The 23,772-nt window shown below is 45.0% G+C and overlaps 1 protein-coding gene across 1 annotated transcript; it reads left to right on the top strand.

Annotated features, from left to right (window-relative positions):
• Positions 1-2,011: 2,011 nt before the first annotated feature.
• Positions 2,012-12,397, top strand: ODC1 (ornithine decarboxylase 1). Its single transcript, XM_083857759.1, has 11 exons — positions 2,012-2,140; positions 5,124-5,269; positions 5,436-5,609; positions 5,778-5,950; positions 6,240-6,374; positions 6,535-6,616; positions 6,958-7,041; positions 8,305-8,467; positions 8,557-8,669; positions 8,941-9,155; positions 11,921-12,397. Exons 2-11 carry the CDS (start codon positions 5,168-5,170, stop codon positions 12,060-12,062), a joined length of 1,383 nt encoding a protein of 460 aa, XP_083713885.1. The 5' UTR covers positions 2,012-2,140; positions 5,124-5,167; the 3' UTR covers positions 12,063-12,397.
• The last annotated feature ends 11,375 nt before the right edge of the window (positions 12,398-23,772 follow it).

Here is a 23,772-nt window from a genome sequence, read left to right as displayed (position 1 = left end):
TTATTTGCCCTGTTAACTGGCAGGAGAAATGGTATAAAATTCCTCAGGGATTTTGATGAGTTATCTCAACAAGGACAATGCTTGAGCACTGCACCAGAATCACTGTTGAGGGCAGGTAGTGCCCTGAGGACCAGTTGATGTAGGTGCTGCACACTGGGATGGTTTTCCCCACTCCTTGCTGTTATTTAGAAAACCTTCTGGAATTCACATCTGGATGTATGATGACATACAAACACACCAAGTACATATATATTTAAAATGTTTTAGGATATTTTGTTCCTTCCTTCATTAAATTATTTTAACCAAAACCAGGACCTCTGTCCCCTGACATTTCTTTTGGCTGTGTCCCAACCCACCTTTTGTTTATTATCTGCTTGATCTTGGTATTTTCCTTTATTTCAATCCTTCAAGGGATTCTTTTGCAGCCCCAGCCTGGTGCCCAGCTCCAGAATGCAGGGGCTGTGGGGTGGACAAGGACATCCCACTCATCTGTTTCTCCCTGAAATACAGTGGGTTTTCCAGCTGACCTTGGAAGAGGTGGGAGGATGGAACCTCTGAGGCCAGTGAGCACAACCTTTTGCTTTGGGTACCTCCACGAGAGCATCCCACACCCCACAGCAGCCAGCATTTCCAACCATTTTCCCCATGTAGGATAGAGGATTTTCTCCACCTTGCAGTGCTCTCTCACCAGCTCTGCAGGAGGGTAGGGGCTGTCTGGATATCTACTTTCAGAAAGCCATAAAAATAGCCTTCAGTGACTTGGTCATGGGCAGCAGGAGCACCCTGAGCTCTGTCCTGCAGCATGGGCTGCAGAAAGGTTCCTTGCCTCTCTTACAAATGCTCCAGAGGCAGCAGGTGTAAAAATCACTTTTTCAGCATGGCAAGGGCAGCTCCATCCTCCCACAAACAGGGCAGAGACTCAGTCCACACGGCAGGCACTCTGTCCATCTACCATGGGGTGAGGCTCAAACTTTTTTAAGAGAGGGGGAGAGGGGCAGAAAATGTCTGTCCTCACAAGGGCAGAAAGCACAGTCGTTCAGGGCTAAACAAAAAAATGGATTGGAAGGATCAATTGATGCCTTCTTACACCTTCCATTGATGCCCATTTTTAAAACAAGACAGCAAAACAAAATAATCTTACAGTGGAAACAGCTACCAGCGTCAGAACAAGAGCGGATGGAAAAACTGTGGTCAGTGTTACGGGAAGTGTTTTGGATAACACCCTCAGTGGTCAGGGATGCAGGCAGAGGCAGCACCGCTGCGGACAGCAGCCAGTGCAGAGCACAGGGGCTGCGAGAGCCGCGCCAGCTGGACGGTTCTGTCGCCCCACCGACACGCCGGGCGTGACACACTGCGGGTCCCCCGGCTCAGCAGCGCTTTCCTCCGGCATCAGCCGAAGGCATCGCTGGAAGCCGCAGGCCGCCGGCCTCCTGCAGCCGCTTTTTCACGCTGGGGCTGCGGTGCCGACCCGGGGGTACCGACCCGGGGGTACCGACCCGGGGGTACCGACCCGGGGGTACCGACCCGGCGGCGGGAACGGCGCGGGCCGTGCACCTGCTGGCAGCCGGCAGGAGCGGGGGCGCGCCCGTCACCCCGCACGGGGATCCCGCCCCGGGCGGCCCCGCGGGGGAAGGGCCCAGGGGCACAGCCCGGGCAGAGGCTCCGCACGGCCGGGGCCGGAGCAAGGGCCGAAGCAGGGGCAGGGGAAGGGGCCGGGGCAGGGGAAGGGGCAGGGACAAGGGCCGGAGCAGGGGCAGGGGAAGGCGCAGGGGAAGGGGCAGGGCCCGGGGCCGGGCGGGGCGGCGAGGGGCTCCCGGCGCCGTGCGCATGTTCGGCCGTACGTCACAATAGCGGCGGTGGGAGCGCGCCCGGTCCCAGCCGATTGCGGCTGGTTTGAGCTGGTGCGTTGCCACAGCGACGCCCGGCGCTATAAATAGGAGCGCGGCGGCCGTGGCGAAGCTTTGTCAGCCGCGGCGCCTCGCTCGTCCCGCCAGCCCCGCTCCTCCTCAGCCGGCCCGGCGCTCCCGCCCGGCTCCGCGCACCGCGCCCGGCTCGCAGGAGGAGGGGGAGGCGGCTCGGAGCGAGGGGATCGGCTGCCGCGGGGCCTGACAGCAGCTCCGCCACCGCTGCCCGAGGGGAGGTGAGGCGAGGCGGGCGGCGGGATGTGCCGGGGATCGGAGCGGAGCGGGGCGGGCGGGATGTGCCGGGGAGCGGAGCGGGGCGGGCGGGATGTGCCGGGGAGCAGAGCGGGCGGGATGTGCCGGGAGCGGAGCGGAGGGGAGCGGGCGGGATGTGCCCGGCGGAAGCGGCCGGCGCGGAGCCACGTGTCTGCGGGGCGGCCTGGGCTGGGCTGGGCGCCGGTGCTGCCGCCGGGCACGGGGATCCCGGGGAGGCTTCGGGCGGCTGTGAGCGGGCCAGACCGGCTCCCCGGCTCGCCTGGGGAGTATTGGCGGCGTTTCCCGGCAGCGGGGGAAGGGACGGCCCCGCCGTGGCCGCCGGGCTGTTTCCGGGGTGGGGAAAGGCAGGTGCGTGGCAGGAACCTGGGCTTGGGGCCCCGGGCTCGCCCTTGGGCCGAGCGGCGCTGCCCCCTGCACAGACAGCGGGCACTGGCCTGGGCCGGGAGCGAATCGGAGAGTCACAGGGTAGTTTGGGTTGGAAGGGACCTTAAAGACCGTCTAGTTCCAGCTCTGCCTACGGCAGGGACGTGTTCCACTAGACCCGGCTGCTCAGAGCCCCATCCATCCTGGCCTTGAATACCCCGAGGGATGAGGAGCGAGCCTTTCTCCCGCGGAGCCCCGGGGTCTGGGGTGGGGGCCCGGCCGCGGGGCGATGTGCGCTGTGATGAAGCGCCCCGGGGCTGACAGGACAGGCGCCTCTCGGAGGCCGCGGTGCCCGGCTGGGCGTGCAGTGCCCCGCTGCCGGGCCGGGCTGTGCTGCGGGCCGTGCGGGGAGAGGGGAGGGCGCCGGGCAGCCGGGCCCGTCCCTGCGCAGCCTCTGCCGGCTCCGGGGTCAGGGGCCTCGGGCAGCTTTTCCAGCCGCAGCTTGGCTGCTGGAATACGGAGCCTGCAGGCATGACTCAGCTCTGGCCAAATACAGCTGCTGAACAGGAGAATGTTCTGGAGAACAAAATCTAAATGAGCGTAAATTGCCTTTCTTCTGGGGAGCTGCAGACACTTTGCACACAGTCCAAATAGAAACATACTTTGGGAGGCTGCAGTTCGCACCTACATGATTGTGTTCTGTCTATATGCCGTGTAATTACACTGTAGTTAAAGTTGCACAATGAGGTGGAGATGGAAAGCTTGCAAGAACTTTTTAACAAAATCTGTCGTGGCCAGTAAAAGTAATTTTCCTTTTACATGTTAAAAGAAAAAGTGCTTTTCATGCAGTGCTCTGCAGAGGGGAGGTTAAACTAAATTCTTCCTGATGGTGTTCACTTCTATTAACCACAGCTGAAGTCCCTGAACTGCTTTCTGCAAAGCTGCAAGTCTGCTGCAAAGCTACTTCTCCTTAGTAACGAGCACCTTCCTGAGAAGTGTTTAATTTGCTGTTTCTTATCGTCCTTTCAAAGAGGCTTTTAAGAGAATACTTTAATCCAGCTTGTGGTAGAATTACCACGGCACGTGAATGAGAGCAGAGGGAGAATGAGGTTCAAAGGATTATTTGGTCTATTAGCATCAAAGCTTAATCTAGTTTGAATCTCACATTTGATTTGTCTCTGATAAGTGAGAAGTGATCAAAAGATGTGAAGTAGTTCTTGTTGCCATATGTTTCTGAAGGTCGAAAAGAGGTATAATTGCTGATATTTCAAAGTCATTCAATAAAATTAAATGAATTTTGTTACAGACATATATGGAATGAATGATTTTGTTGGTTTTAGAACCTTGTTAATCTGTACCAGCTATAAAACATCCTTTTTCAATTGGTTTATAGCCAGACTTTTTGAAAATAGAGGGAACAGTAGCATAACTTAAAATTAGTGAAAAATTCAGAGTTTGCATAATTTTCAATCCTAGCCTGCATGACTAGTTTGAGTGTAAAAATTGCTGAGGAAAGGAAGAGGGCTGGACCCTGTTACATGAAATTGCGTCTTCTGTATGAGTGACTTGCAGTGCTGAGGTCTTTGAAAGGTAGCACACACTTGGTTAAACCGCTTGATGCAGAAGGCTGTTGTTTCATATTTAGACTTCCCAGTAAAAGGGTGGCCCATGGACTTCATTGATCATGGATGCCAGAGGAGTGTGCTTTTGCTCTTAAGTTCTAGTACTCAAGGGACTTTCTACTTGACAGATTTGTGTTAGCAGTGAAGACTTGGAACAGACTGCAGTAAAATCCTGTTCTAAAGCAGTAATTGAGATCACTGTTAAGACTTTGTCTGCAGGTCAGAGTTACGAACCAGTCTCAGGATGTGTATCTGCCACTCATGACAGCTGAGGTTTCCATGTAGCTTGGAGGTCATGAGTACAACAGGGAAGCTGTAACTACCAACAGAGCAACTTCAAGGAAAGCCCTGTTTTCATGTCTGTTAATGCATAGTTTGAACTGTATTGAGAATCTGGATCTTTACCTGGCTTGGACCTAATGAGAGTTGTTACTACTCAGGAGTCAGTAACATTCTTGGATTCTGTTGGTAAACCCTTTCTTCTGAAGCTGGTGAGCTAAAATAGTGCTTATGAGTTGAGTTATGATTTTAAAAAAACTCATAGAGTTATGAGTTTAAAAAAAAAAAAAAGTAGACACTAGCCATAGTATTAGTAGCTCTGATGTGGAGGTGAAGGAAAAGACAGCAGAAACTTCTAGAGAGCCAGACCAATAATGTCTGACAGTATTTGTTTGATTAGTTTTTTCCTTTGAGTAGATTCAGAACATCATAAAGTTCTTGAACAGAGGAGAACTTGCCTTCCAGCTAGCAAGATTATTTTGGCCTGCCTCCTTGGTTCTGATTACATCTGTCATTATGGAAGTGTCTAATTTCTGCAGCTATCAGTGATCATTGTAGGAGCTGTATAATTGTAAATGATATGAGCACAAATTAGTGGTCCTATAACGACTGTATGAATCTAAGTGAATTATTGAATGGAAACTATATAAATTCAGTTAAGTAATTTTTTTTTTCCCAGCAGTTCATACCCAAGTCCTTCCACATAAACCTGAAATCTTGGAAGTCATGAGTAACTTCAGCAAAGAAGAATTTGAGTTGACCTTCCTTGATGAAGGCTTTACTGCCAAGGATATCCTTGACCAAAAAATAAATGAAGTGTCATCTTCTGTAAGTATGATGGGAAAACCACTGCATTTCACAATGCTAGAAACTTATAAACTAATAGAACAAGTTGTCCTTGCAAATGATCTGCAAGACAGCCCCCTCAAATGCTGACCTCTAGGCTTATCCTGTTATCTGTTGTTTGTAACGTTAAGATGTGTGTTTGCTCTAGGATGATAAAGATGCCTTCTATGTTGCTGACCTCGGGGACATTGTGAAGAAGCACATGCGGTGGCATAAGGCCCTTCCTCGGGTGACCCCTTTCTATGCTGTAAAATGTAATGACAGCAAGGCTGTTGTGAAGACACTTGCTGTTCTTGGGGCAGGATTTGATTGTGCCAGTAAGGTGAGATTTCGACTGTCTCCTGATCTGTGACGTTAGTATCTGTTCAGCCTTACAACACATGTTTGTATAAAATTAAGCATAAGCCAGTAGTGTTGCTTTTGTTGTTCTGATTACATTAATCATCCATCTAGAAATATCTTCTACAAGTGTAATCTGTTCTTTCTTCAGACGGAAATACAGCTGGTACAGAGCATTGGCGTGCCTCCTGAGAGAATAATATATGCAAATCCCTGCAAACAAGTATCTCAAATCAAACATGCTGCCAGCAGTGGTGTGCAGATGATGACATTTGATAGTGAAGTAGAACTAATGAAAGTTGCAAGGGCCCATCCAAAAGCCAAGTAAGTAATGCTAATTGTTCCGTAATTCTTCCTTGGGTTCCCAGGATACAGAAATATCTGCTTTATCTGAAACTTTTTCTTCATTAGTTTAAGGTGGTCTGCAAAACTGTGAAATAATAAACATACTTTTAACCAGTGAAATCCAATCTTGTAGAGTTCACTGGCACTTTAGTAAGAGATACACAGAGCAGCTTGTATCTTTAAGCTCAGACTTATTCTGAGATCATACCTACCTGATGACGATGTCTGTTATACTGAAACTTAACTCCTCGTTTTTTCCTGTTTCTAGGTTAGTCTTGCGCATTACCACTGATGACTCCAAAGCAGTCTGTCGTCTGAGTGTTAAATTTGGAGCTACACTTAAGACTAGCAGGCTTCTTCTGGAGCGTGCAAAAGAACTTGACCTTGCCATCATTGGAGTTAGGTGAGCTGCTGACAGTATCAAAATACAGTTGTATTAAATAAGCTTTCTTTAAATGCTTTACCTGACAATAGAGATGGCTTTGCTTGTGATGACATGAGTTTATATAAAACTTCTTGATTAATTTGCCAAGTATCAACTGATATTTTGTATCTTTTTGTAGTTTCCATGTTGGAAGTGGATGTACAGACCCAGAGACCTTTGTTCAAGCCATTTCTGATGCCCGCTGTGTGTTTGATATGGGAGTAAGTCTAGTTCTACTTTATCTGGAACTACTTCTCAGCTGTTGTGGCAAAACTGAATGAAGTGTACAACTGTTACGGGGTTAAAAGCTAAGTCACTGACTTCATGTTGTTGGGATTTTTTAGGTTCTGGTAGCTTACTTTGACCAGCTTGGCAAAACTCATCTACAGATGCACTAAAATTGGCAGCTCAAACTCAAATAACTGTTACTTGAACATGTGTTAGCTCTGTTTCAAGTGTTAATGAAATTAATTTACATTACTTTTTAAGCTAAAACAATAAATTATGAACTGATATAAGTTATAAACTTTTCTTGACAGTGTTCCTGTTAATCTCATTTTAGGCTGAACTTGGCTTCAATATGTATCTGCTTGATATTGGTGGTGGCTTCCCTGGCTCTGAAGATGTCAAGCTTAAATTTGAAGAGGTATGGCTTTGCTAAGAAGTTCTCAGGTTGTGGGGTCTGCTTGAGTGTTGATCTGGAATAAATAAAATCTTGATTTTTCTGTTTGTATGCAGACACATTTGCAAAAATTTGTCTGCTTGGTCAGAAATGTAATTAAGAGGAAAAGAGGAGCATATCTGAACTAAAAATTAGATGAGCTCATTAGATACATAGCTAAATGACTGCACAAACAAGCAAAAACCTCAAAAAAGTAAGGCTGGTTTTAACTACAGGCTTGATTCTTACTGACATAGACTTCTTCAAGTTGGTGCTGTAATTCAGACTGAATAGATGGGCGCTGCTCCAAAATAGGGTGAAAGGGTAGTGCTGAATCTGTACTGTCCTTAGGGGTGGCAGCATATGAGATCGGTGTCCAATTTGATTTAGATCTAGCTTTTGAATAATTTTTAAGTTGTTCAGTGTTTTCCAGTCTGCTTTACCTCAGTAAAGGTCTACATTCAGAAGAGACTAGGGGGCTGAATATTGATAGGACTTCCACTTAAAGCAGTGTTGTCACCTTGCCTTATAACCCAAGGAAGATATAAATGTTATAATGTAAATAAATGTTACATATTAACACAAGGATACAGTAAGTTACATAAAAAGAGATTCCTTATAATAGTGTGAGCTAACATTGTAGCACTTCTAGTACCTCTTATAGTGTAGTATGGGCATAGGTGAGGCATCAAAAGCAAATTATGTCATTGGACTCCAGGACATGATACAGTCATGCTGGGGTTGGAGCCAGCTTCATGGTAACTTCAGAACCTGGAAATAACTGTTCATGAAGGCAACTGAATTGCAAGTACGATAGTAAAGCCCTTTGTTTGCTTTATGATCCCATGAGACATCTTTAGGGTTTAGTAAGCTGTGGAGTAGTGCATAAGTAGCAGCACTACAGGTGGACTACAAATCAAATTTGAACTGTGGAGACTTGCAGGGCATTGAGGATGGTTTAATGAGCCTAGGAGGGGTGATTTCCTTCAGCCTCAAACATGACCTGTTTTGTTACTTAAACTTTAGCTGCAAGTGGCATCTGCTTTTGTTGTTTTGTATAAATTTAATTGCAAACAAGATTTTGAATGAGGGGGGGAAAAAAGCAAAAGCAGTCAATATAAATTACAATAGATGGTTAATAGTTGTTACATGTTTCACTTGTATATAATTTTGAATTTGAGGGTCTTACTTCTAAAGTGGCACCTGAGTATGCTGAAATTGTAACACTAGCATCTGATTTTTTCCTAGATCACAAGTGTAATCAACCCAGCGCTGGATAAATACTTTCCTTCAGATTCTGGAATAAATATTATTGCAGAACCAGGAAGATACTATGTTGCATCAGCATTCACATTGGCAGTCAACATCATTGCAAAGAAAATTGTGTTAAAGGAGCAAACAGGTTCTGATGGTATGTAAATCAAAACCTAGTCTTAGATCTAGCCCAACTGTGTGTTTCTTTCCAAGACTTTTTCTCACTGATGTCTCAATTTCTTCCAGATGAAGATGATGCAAATGACAAAACTCTTATGTACTATGTGAATGATGGGGTCTATGGATCATTCAACTGCATCTTGTATGATCACGCACATGTTAAGCCAGTCCTGCAAAAGGTATTCCTGTTCAGAAGTATCATGTACTAGTCACATATCATGGGTGTAGGAGAATCCTTGTCATAGCAGTCAGTTCACTGCTCCCTTCATGTTGCCAGACTTTGGCATTTAACTTAAGAAGCATGCAGTGGAATTAACTCAAAGCCAGAGGTGAAGAAGTGCCTGCAAGCAGCACTTCCTGTTCTTCAGAAGTGGAAGTGTTACACTGTGGTATTGCTGCTGGAAGCTCTGGTTTGATAGTCAAATAATTAAACTCCACTCTCTTCTTTAGCGGCCTAAGCCAGATGACAGCTCCTACTCCTGCAGCATTTGGGGACCAACCTGTGATGGCTTAGATCGGATTGTTGAGCGCTTTAATATGCCAGAGCTGCAAGTTGGTGACTGGATCCTATTTGAAAACATGGGTGCCTATACTGTTGCAGCAGCTTCTACTTTCAATGGATTCCAGAGGCCAACAATACACTATGTGATGTCAAGACCAGCATGGTTAGTAACTAAATAACTTGATACATCTTTACTTCTGAGATCACTGTAATAAATAGCTCATATCCGTTGGCTACCCCTTAACAAGCAGGGGTAATTTTGGTCCTGCAGCTCTTGTAAAACCTCCTAGTGTGGAAGAAGGCAGTGCCTCTGAAGGTTTTTGCTGTGTGGTTAGAAAAATCCTGATGCTACTAATTACCTTTCTCTGTTTTACACAGTTATAGGAGAGATGTTTTTAAAGGGATGTAATGTTTGGAGTCTTCATTAATCTGGATTCTAGCTAGTGTTTTCACTATTGCACAACATACAGAATCATTATGAATTCTTTACATTTAGCTTCTGCGACTAGTGATGAGAGACCAGTTAATCACAGTTATAGTATATTGTCTTCTAAATTAGTAGCTTACTAAATCCTGATGCAGGGACATTCAACAGTATTGCCTCACAGTATGATCTCTGTTTGTTTGAGAACTATTCCTTGGTTTAGGTTGAGCTCTGGCTCAGTGCTCAGTGCAGAGTGCTAGATCTCCATGGGAAGTTATTAAACAGGTAAGAAAAGAAAGCAGGACTACATTTTAAGTGCAAGGATACTGTGAATCTGCAACTTAAACAACAGTTTAAAGTAACCTGGGTGCTCTGCAGATTGCACTTTCTATAAAAGTGGGGCTTCCTGTAAGAGGAAGCGCTTACCTCTCTACTGGTATGTGCCTGCTGTGCTGGCAGAGGGCTTTTGGCAGAAGTGTTAATCTAAAGCATGATTAGCTCTGCTATTGGGTTGTTTGAATTTATTGAAAATCTTTTAAGGAATTCGTGACATGAAAGTAAGAGGAAGTTTCCTCTATTTTTCTACTAACCCTGCCAGTATAAGCAGGGCTTTTATTGTTTCTTTGCCTTGGTGAAACCTCGGGTCGATTGACATATTTTTCAAAACACGTGAAGCTTTTAGACTTCCCTTAACATTCCAAAACTGTGTCTAATTGAACTAAATATGACTCTGCAGGAGAATAATTAGGCTTTTTCACTGTATCACTAGGTTGCTGTTAAAATTTAATACTTGGTCTGAGGCATGCTGAGCTTAATTATGCAAACATAACTGTCATCCAAGGCCACAGAACAGCCCTCTTTCAGCCCTATTTGTGTTTTCTGTTTTGGCAAGAGAATTCTGTGATAAAGGCTGGCCTTTAACTGAGAGGTATACATCAATGAGATTGTGGTGCAAATCTTTCTAGGACAGGCAAAAGTCTTTTGAATGTCATCCACATATTGTAAAGGTGAACAATTAAATTTGTGTCTCGAAATTGTGAAAGATAAAGGACAAGATGATTATGTGTGTCTTAAATAAAAACTAGTAATACATGAGGAGCCATGTAGTGGCCCAACTGTTTGCCTTGTATACCTAAGATAACTAGAACTATAAAATAACACTAAGTTGAGTGTTGTTGTTGACACACCTGAGGGATGGGATGCCACCCCACACCTGAGGGACCTGGACAGGCTTGAGAAGTGGGACTGTAGGAATCTCATGAGGTTTAACAAGACCAACTGCACCTGGATCAGTGTAACCCCTGGTATGAATCCTGGCTGAGGGATGAACAGATCCAGAGCAGCCCTGCTCAGAAGGACTTGGGGTGCTGGTGGGTGAGAGGCTGGACATGACCCAGCCATGTGCCCTCACACCCCAGAAAGCCAAAGGTGTCCTGGGCGGCATCAAAGGCAGTGTGGGCAGCAGGTGAGGGAGGGGATTCTGCCCCTCTGCTCTGCTGAGACCCCACCTGCAGGGCTGCATCAGCTCTGGGGTCCCAGCACAGGAAGGATATGGACGTGTTGGAGCGAGTTCAGAGGAGGCACCAAGTTGATCAGAGGGATGGGGCACCTCTGCTGTGGGGAAAGACTGAGAGAACTGGATTTGATCAGCCTGGAGAAGGCCTTGGGGTGACCTTTATGGCAGCCTTCCCATACCTGAGAGGGACTTAGAGGAAAGCTGGGGCAAGATTGTTTGCAAAAGCATGTAGTGATAACAGGATAAGGAGTAATGGCTTCCAATTGAAATGGATGGCCCATCCCTGGAAGTGTTCAAGGTCAGGCTGGATGTGTCTCTGAGCCACGTGGTGTAGTTGAAGGTGTCCCTACCCATGTTGGGGTGGGGTGGAGGCTAGAACTAAAACTTTAAGGTCCCTTTCCAACCCAAACCATTCTATGCATCTATGAACTAGGTCCAAAAACTCAGTCAACTGAAGTTCTTCTGAGGTTGTGTTTTAGTACAACTCTTGTCAGAGTATGGAAGGAGTTTCGTGGTTCTTACTGGTCTGGTCAGCTCTCTTATATTCCTGGTCTGTTATCCATACTTTTTTTTTTTTTTTTTAAGTTACCCAGTAATGCGAGGGTGTGGGATAAGTGACAGTCAACTTGTCAGGGATTTTCACATGTGAAATTCTGAACTAGTGAGCACTAAGTGAGTAAATCTGTATAGCATGAGGTATACATATGTGTATGTAGGTGCATCTTTGCAGACCTAAATCCTACACAGAAACGGTAAAATCAGCTTGGTATTGGCACTTACCCTAAAGCCTGGCCAGCCACAAGTGACCTGCATGGATTCTGCTTTTATTTTATTTTTTCCCCCATGATAATAATATCTGGATTGCAGGTGATGCATAAAGAGTTCATTTCATACTCACTGGCAATTAAAAAAAATGTTTTACGTTACATTTTTAGGTAGATTGCAGTGAAACGGTTTTTGACTCACTCTTTATTTTTTTTCTTTCTAGGCAACTAATGCAGCAGATCAAGGAGCAAGGGTTCCTAGCTGAGGTGGAGGAGCAGGATGTTGCTAGTCTGCCAGTCTCTTGTGCCTGGGAAAGTGGAATTGAACATCCAGCAACTTGTGCTTCAGCTAGTATTAATGTATAGGTAATATTTAGTAACTAAGTGCAAGATTAGTCATTGAATTTAGGGCATTTGGGGGACTGTTAACTTAATTCCTGGTAGAATTTTTAAGTGTTTTTTTAACATTTAGGTTTGGCATAAATGCAAGAAAAATTACTAGGAGATGGGTCACAATTATCTGTGTTCCTATGGAAACTATTTGAATATTGTTTTATATGGATTTTTATTCACTTTTCATGTATGCTACTAAAGACTGACCCTTAACTGTCAAACAAGTATTTGTAGCTTGTGTATGGCAGAACGGGCTAAGCTTAGTGCTTTGTGACCTCCCTGTTTTAAAATAAAGTATATTGAAATAACTGGTCCTGTGTTTCATTAGTCTGTAGAAAATTAATGTGTCATGGGTGGCTCTTACAGCATATATGAGGGCAGATCAAATGCTGCAAGCCCAGAACTTACTAATAAATGGATCTCCCCTACCCTTGCCCTCCCAACTGAAGTGAAAGAAACCCTCAGTGGGTAGAGAAACTGAATTGTCTTTCTCCATGTGTAATTAGAAGAAGGTTGACTGTCAACAAATTGAATACTGTGTGAATTCTTGTGAATTCTCATTTGTTTTTCACTACTGATCATGTGTGTAACAAGTTGCATATTGCAAGTTCAGTGCAGTGCTGGTTTTCTGCAAGTTAGTCTACAAGTGCCGTGGCCAGTACTGGTGGCTGTTTATAAACATATTTGGTCATTAATGAGAGAATACAACACAGGCTCTGTGACTGGCACTCTGCTTGTTATGTGTGTGAGAACTAAAATATGTTACAGGAAAATCCAGGAAGCTGAAACTGTGTGGCTGACAGGCTCTCTGGCCTGTGTTGCCTGGGGCTTTAGTATAAAAGTATGAAAGAACATCTTTTGTATGTGCAAAATCAAAGGGCTTATTAGAAGCTCTTACTTAATGTTATGAAAGGACATGCTACCCTTCTGACTTTGGATTAAATGGGATAAATGACACTAAGGAGTAAATACTAATACAGGGGGTGTTGGTGATAAAATAGTCTGCTTACTGAAGCAAAGTATTCTGACTTATGTTTAAACTATGCTAGTTTGCTGCTAATTTTTTCAGTAAAATTAGAAAACGTCTCTGGCAAACTAATTGGTCCTAGAGCTGGATTTGATCTGTTTGCCACAAGGTCCTGGACTTGCAAGCATGCCATAGCAAATGCCTGATGTGTAAAGAGAAAGATCTAAATGTATTAAGTAAATAGATTAAGCTTTAGCTTTATCTATTTCAACTTACCTGGAGTAAGTGTTGAAATTTGGAGGGTTGTCCAAAGGTTGGCATTGCTGATAGAAAGAGTGGCTCTAGCAAGATGAGAAATAATATTGGTTTTGTACAAGCAGCTCTGAAAGGCAATGATTAACCTCCATTCTGTGCTTCCAGCAGAAACTCTCCATTAGCTGAACTAGTAGGGTAAACAAGAGGGATGGTAACTCAGTCCTGAGTGTCTTGAAGCATCCCAAATGACTTTTAAAATTTGCTTTATTCCCACCTTTAAGCTAGTGATTGAAATAGCAACTTGCCTTTATTCTTATGCATATGACAAACTTCAGTACCTACACATAGTGCAGCCATAGCCTTAATCTCACAGAAACTCACTGCATCCAAACCAGGGTTCCTTTAGCTTCTCCAAATTGAACTGGAAATGTAATGACTCTGACATGTAAACAGGTAGTAAATGGTGACCAAATGTTAATACTATAACAATTTCACATCTAAATCTTGCTCTGCCAGAGCTAAGTACATTTGAACAGGTATGCAGAAAATATATTTTGGGAAGCTCCAGTTGTCTAAAAGAGATGTAGCTACTTTTTCAAAGTGCATGTTTGCGCCTCCATCTCCAGCAGGTAGTTTGAAGGCAATCACTTATGGAGACTAGTGAGCTTCACTGAGAGGAAGTTGGCAGGGTGCCAATTAATTTCTTCATCTGCATTTAACTTAACTGGTTATTTTAGCTATTTCACTGGGTTTTGTGTCAAAAATCCTAAATTTACATCTCTAGTGGAGGCCAGGACTGTGAAACATGCTAACCAGCATTTTGATCAATATGATGCTCCCTAAAAGAAATGTAGCTGATTGTAGTTCTTTACCTTTCTCTCCTATGGCAGGTATGTCATAGACTTGGCTGATGCTCTCTAATCTATGTCTAACAAGTGTGTCAAGTGTTTAAAAACAGCTAATCTGAAGCATCTTCTGTGTAAAGAAATCCCAATAGATTTTGCCAAGGGACTTTTAGTACTTCCTGGGAGTAATAAGTGTTGACAGTAATGCTGGTGTGTCTTTAAGCAAGACATAACTTTCTCAGGTTATGCTGAACAGATGTTCTGTGCTTTGGGATACTTCATCTCACAGCTGCCTGGCTCCTGGCTTCCACGGAATCTTAGTTGCCCTTTAGTTAATTGATTTTAAAATAGCCCAAGTGCCAGCATTTGGCCATAGGGTGACTGTGGGTATTCCCTACAATCCACAGTAGGGAAATTTGTTTATTACTGGTATCTGGAGTGAGGACCATGTAGGACAGCAGAGATGCAACAAAGTAAGCAGTGAGCTCATATGGTTTAGTTTGGCCTCCCCTTGATGGCCTTTTGGGACATTAAATCCTTTGCTCCGTTTATTGATCAAATCCAGTTGTTCTAAATGCACATCTTAATTATTCCTCCCTGGGGCAAGCTTGTCTGATATAGGAGGAAGGGAGGAGCTGCATGCCAGAAAAATTGAGATCAGCTGCATCTGTCTGATGTAATTAGCCTAACAAATATTAAACTTGGAGCCAAGAATAGCCTGTGCCTTTCAGCTTGCTCCTTGCTAGCCTTGCCTCTGTATGGTGCTCTGTCTCACTGTGGGCTTTGTTGGTGCATTAGCAGGGGCTGTGGCATCCCTGCTCCAAATGTAGGGACATTTGTAGGTACTCACTCCACCCGCTGACACCAGTATGGTGATATCAATTCTCTTGGGATCACACATGTAAAAAGAAAGTAATATCTGAGGAAAATACCAAGACATCTGCCTGAGATGGCTTCTCATCACCTCATTTCTCTTTTCTGAATAGTGAAGACACTTGAGATCTAACTTGAGGTCTTAGCTGAGACCTTAGGTTTAGTCCCCATGTAGCCATACATGTCGTGTACTGGAGTTCAGCTGACATTCTTTGGTGCAAAGGTTGTTTCATTTACCAAAAAGAGCTGAGAAACACTTTTCCTTTGGAATTACCTGCAGAGGATGGAAAATCAAAGGTGGAAATGTTTTAGGAGAGATTGGAGAATACTGACAGAGAGTGAGAGGAAGTAAGGGACAAGGGGAAGTTACTGATGGCAGTGTACTGTGGGGCAGAGACCCTTTGTCTTACTACATAACCATTTAACTCATGTTTTACTTTCTAAGCTGTTGTCATCTAGGCTACCACATAGGCTTTGCAGACAAAGTGTCAGTGCACCATTTGCCGTGGCAGAGTCACTTCTGCCATCTCACTTTCACTAGCAGAGAAACCCAGAGCTGGGAGCAGCACTGAGCTGGAACCCCATGATTCCACCTGCATGAGCAGAAACAAACCTGGAGATGATGGGAGCTCTTCTGTCACAGACCTCAACCCCAGAAACTACTGTCCTTTAAATAGGTGTTATATAGCTAAACACAGCATCAATTTGCAGTAAGATTTCCAGATCAAAACTAACCCTCTTCCACAAAAAAAAAAAAAAAAAAAAAAAAAAAAATCAAAAAAAATCAAAAAAAATCGTTATCCACAAGTGTTGCAAGAAGAGCTTAGATTAATATTATTTGACAAATTGACAAAAAGAAAAATATCAATCATTGCAATAATTATTTTTTTCATTTTCTCTTGAAAGAAGCACCAATCAGTACCAAAAGAAGTGAGTCTTGCTTTGGAGAGTCCCTGGTTTTGATTCTATCACCTCATTTTCTTTACAGTTTGAAGGCAGTTGGTATCTCCATGGCCATGGTCTGTTTTCAGTACCCATTTCACAAATGCCTGCAATTCAAATTTGTCTTAATCTCATTAAAGCACTGTATTTGACAACCCTAAAAATGCATTGAGAGTAGGGAGCATATATTGGAGCTGGGACTTTGGTTTTGGCAGGCTTTGGTCTTGCTCTTCAGTTGGTTTTGTAGTTCTTAGTACAGGAGGTATTTAGAGCAACTCAGCCACGGTGGTGTCACTTTTGGAAAACTGATAATGAGCACCCAGAGGGGCACAGCCATCAAGATGATGCTGTTTGCATGGTGAGTGTGAGGGTGAAGGTGAGTGCTTTGGGCCTTTGGGAACAACAATGGCCCCTTGATCCCCTCCACTTCAGCATGGAGAAGCCACAAGCATTACAGGGAAATCACTGGCAAATGAAGGGAGCTCCCTCAAGGGAGCACACTGCAGTCTTGTGTGTCTGTGTAGTCTTGCAAGTATTGCTAAAGTCCAATAAATATTAGACCTTTATTTGCATGTGTTTCTTTCACTGCAGCAACAATTTTCCTCTATGTTAGTCTTTGCCTGAAGACAAAAGCATTAGCGTGCTGAATCCAACCATTCTTTTTCTCACTCATTTTAGGGAGCTGGTCCCAGTCTTACCCACAATATTCCCACAAAAAAGAAGTGCCTTCCAGTTAGAGTCTCTTCAGTTCGTGCTCTTGAAGTGCTTTGCAAAGGACTAATTGGTTCACCCTGCCTTTGTGGTACAGACCCAACTGCCATGTTCCAGTCCAGAGAGCAGCCAGAAGACAGCAAGGCTGTGCAGCAATTCAGGAAGGGAGAGAAAGGCAGAGACACTTTCAGAGCAATGATGCAGAGGCCAATTGCTACCAACACCTTACCATTGCTAGGGATGAGGAGTACCTTGAGAACTCAGCAAGCACTGAGTTTTTCAGCCAGGAGCTGAGAAAGGGCAACTGTAGAAGCTCAGTACAAAGAACTCCCAAAATACTTTACAGGTATTATTTAACCTACACTAAGACAGCAATTCTCTACCATGTGAGAACAGGATTTGGACATTCAGTTGGCTTAAGCATCACCTTTTATATTTGGCTACTAAGCTCACTAGCTGGAAAAGAAGATACTGGCAATCTTGCAAAGTATGGGATTGCAATGCTTGGAACAGGATAACATGGATGCAGTTTTCAGTAAGAACAGAAGTGCTGCTGTCCTTACTATGAGGATAAGAAGAAAACAATCTATTGCATTGTTAAATTAAAAAAAAAAATCCTGCTTAAGAACTCCATATACTTGCTGTTACCTATAGTTCATCAGTAGCAACAGCATTTCACTGTAACAGCTCAACAAATATTTCTCAGCAGTGATTATCCCACTTTTCTGCAGTCAAAGCCTGCATTAAACAATTAAAGCATCTGACTGAAGTGAAAAGCAAAAGAAAATCCAACTTGCCAGAGACTGCTGATTCAGGGGAGGGAGATTTCTCCTGCCCCCCACTGGAATGGCTCCCAAACTCCTCATGAGTCAGGTACTATGGAACTCACCTTCTTCTGCCATCTAGGTTTAATTTCCCAGTGGAGTATTTGGGCAGCCTGGTCTAGTGGAAAGGTGTCCTTTCCGGGGCAGGGTGTGGGAACTGGTTGGTTTTTAAGGGTCCCTTCCAACCCAAGCCATTCTCTAACTCTGTAATCGATTCATGATTATACCTGACTGCAAGCAAAGAAGGGAGGTGTTCCTCTGACTGGAGTCAAGGGCAATCCTCCCAGAGATAAGGATGTGGTGACTAATTAGCCAAGCAAAAGTCCACAAGATGGAGCTCAGCTCAAAAAAAATGCATCCAAGAAACTTTGTCGGTGAGAGCCAGGGAAGGAGGAGGAAAGGAGTGAAATGGGAAGCTTCCAAATGAATCCCTCACTCTCGATGTTAGACCACAGCATGAGTGAGATGTTATTAGAGTGAACAAATGCAAATAAGAAAGCACAGGGGAAAAGTACATACAAAGTAATAATTAAGCTATTGCACAGTTAAAACCAAGAAAAGTTCTCATCCCATCCATTCAGAGATGGGAAACAGAGGATGTGAGGGTTTTAATACATAGAAAACTTCAAAAAGAGCTGGGGTTTCTTTAATTATTAAGGCTATTACCTCAAATGTCCTGTCAGCTTCCAGTTTCCTCCTTGGAGCACAGTCTGAGGTTGGTTCTTTCAGTAGCTATTTCTGTGATGTTTTTTATTCTTCTCTCTTGCTGGGGTTAATTTAGGTTTGCTGTTGTCAGAGTCTTTGGGGTGTTTTTTGAGTAAGTGCATGGAACTGATTTATGTTGCCTTCTGTAGAGCAGCTTTGCAGGATTGTTGATCCAGTATGAAATGCCAGTGGACACAAGCTGAAACCTGAGAGTCAGGCTGGATGCAAGGAGAAATTTGATTCACAGGGACAGCCAGGACTAGTGGGGTTTGCCAGGTTCCATCTCTGGAGGATTTTGAGATCTGACAGATCAAGGTCTTGAGCAGCCCAGAGCTGATCTTGCAATTGATCCTGCCTGGAGCAGGAGCCTGGGCTAGAGACATCCTGAAGTCTCTTTCCAATCCCAGTATGCTTGTCATCACCCTGCTCCCTAGTGGGTCTGGCAGTGCCATGGGGATGAGCCCTGCAGCACAGTTCCCTCAATTCAACAATGGGGTTTGCCAACACTACCAGCTCCTTGGCTGCCTGGCCCTAAGTGGGGCTCTGCTTAGTGAGGGCTTGTGGTGCAGTGCTAAAATGGATCTAAACTGGGCAGCAGCCTGAGGAGCTGCTGCAGGGAGAGGACACACTGCTGCCTCAAAAAAAGCCCAACCAAACCAAACCAAACCAAACCAAACCAAACCAAACCAAACCAAACCAAACAAAAGGGCTGGGGAAGAACTGGTAATGGATGTTAAACTAAAGACACAATGTCACTGTTGGAATAAATGGAGGAGTCTCATCCTGCTCCATCACGTGAAGAAGATTCCTCACCCAGGAGCCCTGACCCTTATAAAGTGGCCTCTCATCTTCCTAAAGCAGTTTTCCTGAATGTGCTGATTGCTGTTAGCTTCTCCTGGGAGAGCTACAGACACTGGAGGGAGCAAATGGCTTCAAAAGCTGAGACCCATTCCCAGCCTCAAGTTTAGGACACCGATGGTGTCCTTAGGACATGGTAGTGGGGGAGCAGGGGGATGCAATAACCGTGCCAGCGCCAGGGCACAGGCTGGGTCCTCCCCCAGGTGAATCTCAGAGGAAGGACGCGGTGTACAGAGCCCGTGGGGAGAGGTGGCCCTGTAGCTGCTACGGCTTCACTCTTGGAAAGGGTGGGCTAAACGAAGAGACCTTAAAAGATACCTTCTCTTGGTGGCTCAGAAGAGGAAAGCTGCAGAAAAGCGGTAATGTGGGCAGAACGCAGCCAAAGGAGGGCGTGGGTGAGGGCTGAGCGGCACCATGGCTAGATGGCAGCAGCAGCCCGCGCTATCCATCCCAAAACTGCGAGTCTGCCTGTGCCACCTGCTCCTCAGCAGCACCAGCCTTCAGCTCCGGGACTTTCCCAAGGCTGTGGTTACTGCCCGCACACTATATTTTTGGGAGAAGAGAGGAAATTTCTTTTTTACCAGCAAATAAACCGACTGACACTGAGGCAAGCTGAGAGAGAAATAGGGCTTGTAGGTAAAACATAACTCAAGTCTTTGGCTTTTGGGCTCGAGGAAAGATGGTGGGAAGAGGTCAGAGCAGAGGGGCCCAGTACACCCTGCCCAGGGTGCATCCCTCCAGGTGGGTTGCCAGCAGCTCCCAGCATTCTTCTGCCCAATGCCACCAAGTCCAGGGGTTTGTGGGACACAACAGAGACTCCCTGAAGTGTCTGCAGCTGATGAGAGATAAGGGCAGGCTGGCAGAGTGAGGATTCCCTAAAAACCTCCGTAGGAGATAAGTCCAGCTGTGCCCAGCTCCCTGCACTCCTGACCAGACTCAGGGAAGACTCATGGCTCAAGAAAGGCTGGAGACAGATGTCTTAGAGTGCCTATTGCTTGTGGGAGGTGCAGGTCACCCCTTACCCAGGGCTGGACAGCTTAATCTGGGTGTGCCCTTGGATGCACCCCCAGACATGCCCTGGGAGAGGCCCTCAGTTTCTCCCACTGCTGTGTCCTGTAGACAACCAGCCTGCTTGGGCAGAGGATACCAGAGCACATCTCTGCTGCCCTGGCTTATTGATACTGTCCCCAGCAATGCACAGGGACACTCTGCAACCATCCTCTGACATCCTCTGCTCTTCCTGAGAGCCTGCACACCGGCAGAAACCAAGAAAGGAAAGAAAAAGTGAAAAGAGAAAAAAAAAAGCTACCCTGGTCATTATTTATTACTATGAGTGTAAAGTGCTGAATTGCTGGTACCTAATGAGTTTTTTCTGTCCTGAGCAGAGTAAAGTACGATTTATCTTTGGGAGAAATGGGTGCAGCTGAGCCAGTACCAGACTTAGGACAAAAGAGTATTGACGTCACCCTCAGGAGTCCAGCAGCAGATGTTTAACATCGTCTCCAGCCTCAGGCCAAAGGTACGAGCCTAGTACGCAAATTACCGAGGCAGATTTGCTGGGCTGCATTAGCTGCAGGGTCAAGAGGGGCTCATCAAAATGCTCCCTGCTTGCATTAGGCAGCTGGGAAGCCTCTTGCCACTGCTCTGCACGGGTATGGCTGACACTGTACGTGATTTAGCCAGGTACCAGCTGTCATGTAGGGAGTTTAAATTGTCAAGCAAAGAGCTAGGGGCACAGAGACATGAGCATACAGGCTGCACAGGGGGGACATGCTGTTCCAGAGCAGGGGTGGTGGGTCCTAGAGGCCAGTGTAATATGATGAATGTGATGCCCAGGGAACCATTTTACCCAGGTCAGTAACATCCTAAACTGTGAGGCTCTCCAAAAGCTTCTTTTTCTTATAAGGTGAACACTAAGTGATATTTTCACACCTCTACCCAAAGTGATCCCAATACCATTTAAATTTTTACCTCAAAGTATATGAATGGTTAAAACTACTGGTTTTTACACTCCTGTTTTTCAGTTAATATTAGATAACTAAGTTTTAATTAATAGGTAGTAGCTTGGCTGTCTCAAAATCGATATGGAGGAAATCTTCTGTATTATTTTCCCTAATCTCTAATGAACCTGTATTACCAGTAAATTTTTTTATATTTATCTCTCCATCCATCCAGCTGTCCATCCATCCATTCTTCCCTTTTCAGACCATTTAAGAGCATGTTACCTCTTCATTCCTGCAGAGATCACAGATTTATCAAGCACAACTTCCATTTGTAGGAGATCATTTTATCTCTTCCTTTTCTACATCACATTTATCCTAGCATCTTCGATGCCTGTACTTTGCTATAGTTTCTACAGATTTTTTCTCTTCCAGACATGAGGCTCACTGATTTGGAGTTTTTCGACCATGCCCTGAAGTGATTAAAAAACCCCAGCTAATAATTTGGTATCTTGTTTGCTGGAGGCTGATTTAAGAAAAAGGTTACACTCTCATCCTTCTGTTCTTTGAGTGCACTCAGGTGGCTACCACCTGATCCAAGCAATTTCTTTCTGTTCATTTTAGCAGGCTGCTGGAAAGCCTTTCCTGTGGCATTTTAGGTGGCAGCAGCTCCTCAGCCTAGGTCTCTGTCACCCATAGCAGTGGTTGAAATTTTGGTTGAGGAAAAGAAATTAAATAGCTTGGCTTCTCACCACCATACTGGTGGCATATAGAGTAAAATATCACTATTCTGGGACGAAAAAAAAATAAAAATGCTCGCTACTTTAAGATACATGGATAAAAGTAAAAACCTGCCTGGGTCAAATACATTCACTTTAGCTCTTCGCATCTGTATGAAACCTCAGCTTACCCAGGTACTCACTGTGCAATTCCATCCTCTCTTCCAGGACACAACAGGGCATGCCTGTGGGCTCCAACTCATTGCAAATCACTAATGAGTCATCCAAGGTGGCCACCCAGCCTGGTAAGGCTGTGGTCCATTCTCTGAAGTACCAATAATCCTCTCAATCCCATGGATAGAGCAAGTGAACTTCGAGCTTTGTTTCCAGAGACAAGCCCACCATGCCAACCCCTGCAGCTGGGTCATAACATCTCCCAATATCACTCTTTTTCATATTTAAAATAATTTTCCCCTATTTTTAAGAAAAAGCCATGACCTGGAGGCAAGCTGGAGGGTAGATCTCATTGCTGTTTAACAATATGGGCGGCTACATACCATCAGTGTGACACACCCCCTCACCTTCCAGGGCTTGCTTAGGCACTGAAAAAGAGGGTGCTGGGCTGTCCATCCAGAAAAATCTACCCACTGTGGCTATTGACTTCTCGTGTAGGTGAAAAGAGGATGCAGGCAGGGATGACTACAGTGCTCTGGTAGCACCCCCCTACAGCACTCACAAACTCTTTCCTTCTGCATCGTTGTCATGCACAACATGAGGATATGCCATTTTTCCTGCTTGTGCCCTTTTCCTTCATACACCCACAGCAGAGAAGCCAACAGATCCAAGCTTGGCAGTCGCTTCTCAAAAACCCACTCCAAATTAAACCAATTTCCTAGAAGCATGTTTCTCTTATTTAAGTGGCTAATTTGTCCTTATTGCTGCAAGGTGAGGAAATGACTAGTGATTGAAGGGTGATTTAAATCACATTACTGAGGAAGGAATCCAACTTCAGCAGTCTAGCTTCAGAAAAAGTCTTTAAGACAGAGTTGTGCTGCTGATGGAGGTGAAAATTTTGAACTGACTCAGACTTCAGGACAGAGGTGGGAATTGCTCATTCTAGGGAAGAACAAGGCAAGCCCAGAGGCAGAACATTTAGCTTTATCCTTAGGAAAGTGTTTTTAAGTACAAAGCAGCACAGTAAGAAACCCCACTGTCACTGCCATCAGCTTTGTGCACTGCTGGTGGCATCAGATGATGGACATTTTCAAGAAAGTCCCTTTGCCACTGGTGCCTGCTGCCTGCCCACAAGTTCAGCTGCAAGGTGGCTTGCTGGGACTTGTGGGACACCCAAAGCAAGCAAGCATGGGCTGCTGGGGGAGTTACCACTAATTGGTGCCAGCTCAAGCATGAAAAGGAAGTTTAAAAACACATGCCACATAAGAGCATTGAAACTTGTAGCTGGGTGGAAGAAGCCTAACAAAGGCAGTTGGCACAGAAGGAAGTAAAATTAGAAAAATGATGGTGTAAATGCAAGAAACAGCACAAATCTTGCTGGTTGATGGTAGAATCACAGAATATCCTGAGTTGGAAGAGACCCACATGGATCCTCGAGTCCAACTCCTGGCCTTGCACAGGACCATTCCCAAGACTTACACCATGTGCTTGACAGCGTTGTCAGAATGCTTTTTGAACTGTCAGGCTTGGTGCTGTGAGCTTTGTTTTGAGAATCAGCTACCAGAATATGGAAATTCATCATAATTCTCCTTCACAGTCCTCTTTGTCCCTTTCCTTGATTCTAGGTGATGCCAAATTCCAACAAAAAAATGCAGGGGAGTGCAAAGCACAAGTGTCTTGAGAGTAACTTTGCCAGACAACTGCTAGAATGGAGAAGAGAAGGAGAAGACTAGGATTCCTTCCACTGTCTTGGTTGCCAGACCATCCCATGAATGGCTGCACTCATCTGCTGGGCAGGGATGTTTTGTGGCTTTCAAGCATCCTGCCCAGTGTGGATGTTGTGAACTGTGCAGAGGTGAACATGGGGGGC

This window comes from Zosterops lateralis (assembly GCF_965231275.1).
Source record: "Zosterops lateralis genome assembly, chromosome: 3".
Taxonomy (NCBI): Eukaryota; Metazoa; Chordata; class Aves; order Passeriformes; family Zosteropidae; genus Zosterops; species Zosterops lateralis.
The sequence above is the reverse complement of the archived record's forward strand: the minus strand, read 5'-3'. Positions and strand labels throughout refer to the sequence as shown.

What these genes read in the sequence shown, in the direction of transcription:
- ODC1 (XM_083857759.1), top strand. Translation starts at nt 5,168, where the DNA reads ATGAGTAACTTCAGCAAAGAAGAATTTGAGTTGACCTTCCTTGATGAA. An exon ending in GATTTGATTGTGCCAGTAAG is followed by an intron (nt 5,610 to 5,777) that starts GTGAGATTTCGA and finishes TTCTTTCTTCAG; the next exon opens with ACGGAAATACAGCTGGTACA. An exon ending in GTGATGTCAAGACCAGCATG is followed by an intron (nt 9,156 to 11,920) that starts GTTAGTAACTAA and finishes TTTTCTTTCTAG; the next exon opens with GCAACTAATGCAGCAGATCA.